Source organism: Hydra viridissima, unplaced genomic scaffold, assembly GCF_058129835.1.
Source record: "Hydra viridissima isolate aposymbiotic clone 2 unplaced genomic scaffold, HvirCarnegie_v1 scaffold_1, whole genome shotgun sequence".
Lineage (NCBI taxonomy): Eukaryota > Metazoa > Cnidaria > Hydrozoa > Anthoathecata > Hydridae > Hydra > Hydra viridissima.
This window is the reverse complement of record NW_028324300.1, coordinates 11,264,986-11,271,404: the sequence shown is the minus strand read 5'-3', so window position 1 is coordinate 11,271,404 and position 6,419 is coordinate 11,264,986. Positions and strand designations below refer to the sequence as shown.

General features: G+C 33.6%; 1 protein-coding gene across 1 annotated transcript; it reads left to right on the top strand.

Annotated features, from left to right (window-relative positions):
• The first annotated feature begins 2,273 nt into the window (after positions 1-2,273).
• Positions 2,274-5,933, top strand: LOC149893332 (uncharacterized). Its single transcript, XM_090096934.1, has 4 exons — positions 2,274-3,279; positions 3,346-4,133; positions 4,365-5,372; positions 5,637-5,933. Exons 1-4 carry the CDS (start codon positions 2,274-2,276, stop codon positions 5,931-5,933), a joined length of 3,099 nt encoding a protein of 1,032 aa, XP_089953060.1.
• The last annotated feature ends 486 nt before the right edge of the window (positions 5,934-6,419 follow it).

Here is a 6,419-nt window from a genome sequence, read left to right as displayed (position 1 = left end):
ATGAATATTTATTCGAGTGAAGAAAGGATAAGATTGGAAGAAGAAAGGATAAGATTGGAAGAAAAAAGGAGAAGATTGGAAGAAAAAACGAGAAGATTGAAAGAAGAAATTGAAGAAAGGAATAAAATGATCAATGAAATTATTATAGAGATTAAAAAAAGGGCAAGATTGTGTGATGAAAGGAAAAGATTGAGTCAAGAAATTTTGATAGAGTTTGATGAAATGATAACATATATTGAAAAACTAAAAAGTGATTTTGATGAAAGTATAAGATTGAGTAAAGAAAGTTTGAGAGAGTTAAAAGAAAAATTAAGAGAGTTGAAAGAAAGGATAATATTAATTGAGTTTGATGAAGTGGTAATACTTGTTGAAAAAGAGGAAAAAGAGTTTAATGAAAGGATAAGATTGAGAGAGTTGAAAGATGATGAAAGTATAAGGTTGAGTGAAGAAAGATCGAGAGAGTTTAGAGAAAGGAAGAGATTAATTGAGTTTGATGAAAGGATAAGACTGAGTGAGATTGATGAAAGGATAAAATTGATTGAAGAAAGGATAAGATTAATTGAGACGGATAACTATATTATCGCAGAAGAGTGGAAAGAACTTCAAAAATTAGCTTCCAGTCATTGGATGGGAAGATTTTGCGCTCCTGCTGCTTAAACATTTTTTATAATTCATTTTGAAGAATTGAAAAATTTGCTGAAAATAAAAAAATTGAATTTGAGTTAAATAAATTCCAACGAAAATAAAAAAGATTGGTGAAATAGTTAGAGAGTTTAAAGAGGAAAGGAGAAAGTTGAAAAAAAAAAAGAGAAGAGTTGGCAGAAAGAGGAAGAGAGTTGGTAAAGGAAAGGGAAAGAAGATTCCCGTGGATAGTGTTTAAAGTAAAAGGTGATGGTTGGGAAGAAAGATTAGGAGAACATTTTGAAGAGAATTTAAGAATTTTTGACGAGCATGAAAGAAACTTTAAAGAAAATTTAAAAATAGAGAAGGCAGAGCACAAAAGAAAGCTGGCAGAAAGAAGAAAAAAGTTGACATGTGAGGAAAGAAAAAGAGAGTTGGAAGAAAGAAGAGAGTTGACGGAAAGAGGAAAAGAGTTGGCAGAGGGAGGAAAAAGAGAGTTGGAAGAAAGAAGAGATTTGACGGAAAGAGGAAAAGAGTTGGCAGAGGGAAGAAAAATCTGACGGAAAGAATAAAAGAGTTGGACGAGAAAATAAGAAAGTTGAACGAGGAAACAGGAGAGTCTTTAATTAAAGAAATTAAAAAAATTTTACGTGCGTGAAATTTTTCAAGATTCTTTGAACTTTTTAATTCTTTTTGAAGAATTGAAAAAAAATTGAATTCGAGTTAAATAAATTCCATCTCAAATAAAAAAAATGGAAAACGGTTCAAATACTGAAGAACGAGAAGTTCACTGGTTTAAAGGGAGTGATCTTTTGAATGCTCTTGACGATAATCCAACTTCTTATAAAGCTAAATCAGCAACTTTACTTGAATTCTTTAACAATGTTGAAAAACTCCCAAAGGAGCTAAAAATCGCTTTTAAAGAAATGTTTAAAGGAATACCTTTTATAGAGGTTTTTCCAATTTTAAAAGCAGTAACTGCTTTACATTGTTACCATGAGTTGGGAATATTAACCTCTAAAGGACTTGAACAATATCATAATTGGTCTAAAACTTTAAAAACATTTAATTATATTCATTCAGATATATGTCAATTTGCCATTACTGGGAAAATGAAAGGATTTAATTTTTATTTCTTTTTTGAAGAATTGAAAAAAAATTGAATTCGAGATAAATAAAATATTTCAGTAATAAAAAGATGATTTACACAAAAAAGGTTTTGAAAGATTTGCTGGTCAAAAATGGTGTTACCAAAACGTCTGACAATAAAACAACTTTGACACTGATCGCGATTGAAAACAATTTGATCAATAAAAGCGATTTAATGGAAGATGTGAAAGAAAAGAGACCCGTGGGAAGACCGAGAGTACATGAACCAAAAGAGAAAAAGCCTGTCGATCCTAAATGGAAAAGACTTGTTGAAATTAGAAATCATCCTTTCACTTATAAAATAACCCATGTTAAAACGGGGAAAGTGACTGAATATAATTCTCATTACAAATTAAGAAAAGAAACGGGTCACTACAGGAAATACTTTGACGATAAACACGGATATAAAATAGAAGTGATTACGCCATTAAATTTGAATTTGCTGAAAATTTAAATTTTTTAAAAATTGAAAATGGGTTAAAGAAATTATTTTTTCCAAAAAAATGGATAGAATGAATGTGAAAGAATTAAAAGAGATGGCTAAAGACCGCGCTATCAAAGGCATCTCAAAAATGAGAAAAGCTGAGCTCATTGAAGCTATAAAAAATACAAAACCCATCATTGGGTATGGACCTGCAGCTCGTAAACGGACGACTGAGGCGAGACCTTTGCCTACACCAAGACCTGTTTCCAATGACTTTATTTCATTCGGACCTGCTCGCTTGCAAAATCGGGTAACAAGAGCTGAACCATCCATCCTTGACACACCTGTTACCGATTCAACAAACGTCATTACACCTAGGCCGGTTCCAGCACCAAGACCTGGTTTATTTTCAAAAATTGCAGCAACTGTCTACACCGGTTTCAACAAAATAAATGCTCTCGTTGATCCATACGTTCCAACTACGGTGAAGAATGCAGTGAGCAGCGTAAGAAATGGAGTGGAAAAAACGATAAAGTCTCTCAAAGACGTTGTATTTGGTAAACCAGTGCCTGCTCCAAGACCGGTTCCAGCTCCAAGACCTGTTAAGATAAAGTTTAAAATGACTGAGCATTCAGCAGAGCGCGCTGTTAGGCAATTTTCTTACGAGCCTTCTGCTCGATGTCAAGACCGTGAAGCCTTTTTTAACTTGGTTAGAGAGTCTGCTATTCATGTTATGGAAGGAGAAAGGAATACAAAGGTAAGAATTATTTTAACCTGTGAAATGAAATCTGTAAGCATCTTGACTGGTGAAGAAACTTCTCGAACGGCTAATTTTTCATCCAACTCGAAAATTATTCTAGAGGCTACGAATTTAAGAGAGTTAATGGGTGAAATGGAAGAAAAAGTCTTAAAACGTAGTGCTAAATACAATAAAATGGGATCCAATTGCAGAATGTCTAAGATTTTAAAAATGGACATTAACTTTATTGATTACGAGCCTCTCAGCGGTTCTTCATACATTGATCTTCCTCCTCACTTGAAAAACAAAAAGGCGATCATCAATATGGAAAACAATGACAATCAATGTTTCAAATGGGCAGTTACCAGAGCTCTGAATCTGAAAAATATGCATAACGGAAGAATTGATGAAGACTTGATTCTAAAATCAGAAGAGCTCGATTGGGATGAATTGGAATTTCCTGTTGATTACCATAAAATCGACAAGTTTGAAAAAAATAATCCGGAAATTAGCATCAACGTCTTTTGCTATATTGAAAAATCACCTCGCTCTTTGCAAATATCTAAACTTTTGGATCGAAAGCATTGTGTTGATTTGCTGTATATTTCAAACGATGACACTAACCATTATTGTGTGATTAAAAATTTCAGTCGATTTGCTGGTTCTTCAGTATCGAAAGGTAAAAGAAAACAACATTTTTGCAGAAATTGTATGCAAGCCTATGACCAGGAAGAAAAGCTTCAAAAACATCAACCTGATTGTTATATTAATGAACCAGTGAGAATCGAACTTCCTAAAGAAGGAACAACCGTTGAGTTTAAAAACTATAAAAAGTCTATGAAAGTTCCATACGTTGTATATGCTGACTTTGAAAGTTTCATCAAACCTGTCAACACTTGCGCACCAAATTCAAATCAGACTTACACCAAACAATATCAAAAGCACGTTCCAAGCTCTTTCTGCTACTACATCAAATGCTTTGACGAAAGCCTTTATAATGAAAAACCTGTTATGTACACAGCAGAAAGCGATGATGATGACGTTGCTCAAAAGTTTGTAACCAGTCTCGAAACAGACCTTAGAAAAATTTTCGATAAGATTGATTTAATAAAAAAGAAAGTGATGACTGATAAGGATGAGAAAAATTATGAAGATGCAACCATTTGTCATATTTGCAATAAAGATCTTGATGGTGATAAAGTGTGTGACCACTGTCATTTAACTGGAAAGTATCGTGGAGCTGCACATAACAAATGCAACTTGGATTATAAAATTCCAAAATTCATTCCCGTTGTCTTTCATAATTTTTCCGGTTACGATAGCCATTTGTTCATCAAGAAATTAGGTGGGAAACTCAATTGCATACCCAACAACGATGGGAAGTATATCAGCTTCGCAAAAAGAATCAAAGTGAGAGATTTTATTTGTAAGAAAACTGGTAAACTTCGGGAAGTGTGGAAAGAATTGAGGTTTATTGACAGCATCAGGTTCATGCCCTTCGGTTTAGATAAACTGTCTAAAGATCTAAACGACGACCAATGCAAAAACGTGGCTATGTACTATCCCAAAAAGAAACAATTTGACCTAGTAAGAAAAAAAGGCATTTTCCCTTACGAATGGATGGACTCGATTAAAAAGTTTTCCGAAACAGCATTACCACCTATCGAAGCATTTTATTCCAAACTAAACGATAAACCAGCAGAAGTTGAAGATTATGCGCATGCTCAAAACGTTTGGAACGAATTTGAATGTAAAACGTTTAAAGATTATCACGAGCTGTACAACATGTCTGATGTGTTAATTCTAGCTGATGTTTTTGAAAATTTCAGAGACGTGTGTAGGAAATATTACGGTCTTGACCCTCCTTGGTATTACAACTCCCCTGGTTTGGCTTGGGATGCAATGTTGAAAAAAACTGAAATTAAATTAGAGCTTTTATTTGACCCTGACATGCTTCTTATGGTTCAAAAAGGAATTCGAGGAGGAATCAGCATGATCTCCAACAGGCTTGGGACTGCTAATAACAAATACATGGGCGACTCGTACAATCCTTCAAAACCATCAACATTTATCCAATACCAGGACGCTAACAATTTGTATGGATGGGCAATGAGTAAACCTCTTCCTGTTGGTGGATTTAGATGGATGACTAAAGATGAGTTTAAAAATTTGAAATCCATGCAAATTAAGCTCATCACCACAAAAAAAGAAGCTTTAAAATTTTCTAAAAGTCCCAATTATGAGCGAAACACCATTTTTGATGAAAACTTAATTGCGGTTCACATGAAGAGAACAAAAGTCTTTTACGACAAGCTTGTTTACTTAGAAATGTGCATCCTTGATATCAGCAAGACTTTAATGTTTAAGTTTCATTACGACTACATGAAGCTAAAATACGGTGATAAAGCAAAGTTGTTAATGACTGACACAGACTCGCTCGTTTATGAAATTGAAACGGAAGATTTTTACAAAGACATTGCTGATGATGTACTTGAAAAATTTGACACGAGCAAATTTCCTGAAAACCATCCTGCTGTTCAAAACGTTGGGTTCAAAGTAGGTATAAATAAAAAGGTTATCGGTAAGTTCAAAGATGAGACTGGAGGTAAGCAGATTAAACAGTTTGTTGGGCTTTGACCTAAACTCTACTCTTACGACGTTCATAAAGAAAAAGAGTATAAAAAATGCAAAGGGGTTAAAAAGAGCGTTGCTAAAAATTGTATCACTCACCAAGATTACAACGACTGCTTAATGAATAAAAAAGAAAAGCATGCAACTATGAACGTTATCCGATCTCATCTTCATGATATTTACACGGAAGAAATTAACAAAGTGGCTCTTAGCGCTAACGACGACAAAAGATTCATTAAGGAAGATAAAATCAGCACATGGGCTATTGGGCATTACAAAAACAGACCTTGTCCAAAAGATCCAAAACCATGTTTCAACTTAATCGATTACGACAAGTTTTTAGGTACTGAAGATCCAAAAGAGACTTAAATCATTGCGGTAAGAAATTTTTTATCACAACATAATCATGGCAAGAAATAGTTTTAAAACTTAACAAAAAGAAAAAAAATTTATAACTTAACAAAAAACAATCACCACAAAAATATATTCCAACAAGAAATTTTTTAGAACTTCTAAACACATTTTTGAATAAAAGGTAAGTCATTGCATCAAAGGTATCATCATTAAGTATGGAAAAGTAACAATGGCCCAGAACCCGCATTCTCTAGTAGTAAGGTACATAGAGCTGTATAGAGATGGTAGTTCGAATAGTTTTTTCCTTATGGAAAACACACATGGCAGTATGGAAATCATAAAGAAGAAATGCATAGCACATGAGCGTTAAAGAGAGGGACTCTCGTTTAAGAAAACTAAAGACCTACAAACTAAAAGTCAAAAACTAGTCAAAAAAGTCATAATTGACCTAACAAGTCATCAATGATATAACATTCTCCTTGAGAACTGTTTATTTGACAA

Coding starts and splice junctions, on each gene's coding strand:
- LOC149893332 (XM_090096934.1), top strand. CDS start 2,274: ATGGATAGAATGAATGTGAAAGAATTAAAAGAGATGGCTAAAGACCGC. Junction 4,134..4,364: donor AAGATCTTGATGGTGATAAA/GTGTGTGACCAC, acceptor TTTATTTGTAAG/AAAACTGGTAAACTTCGGGA. Junction 5,373..5,636: donor TGACTGACACAGACTCGCTC/GTTTATGAAATT, acceptor GGGGTTAAAAAG/AGCGTTGCTAAAAATTGTAT.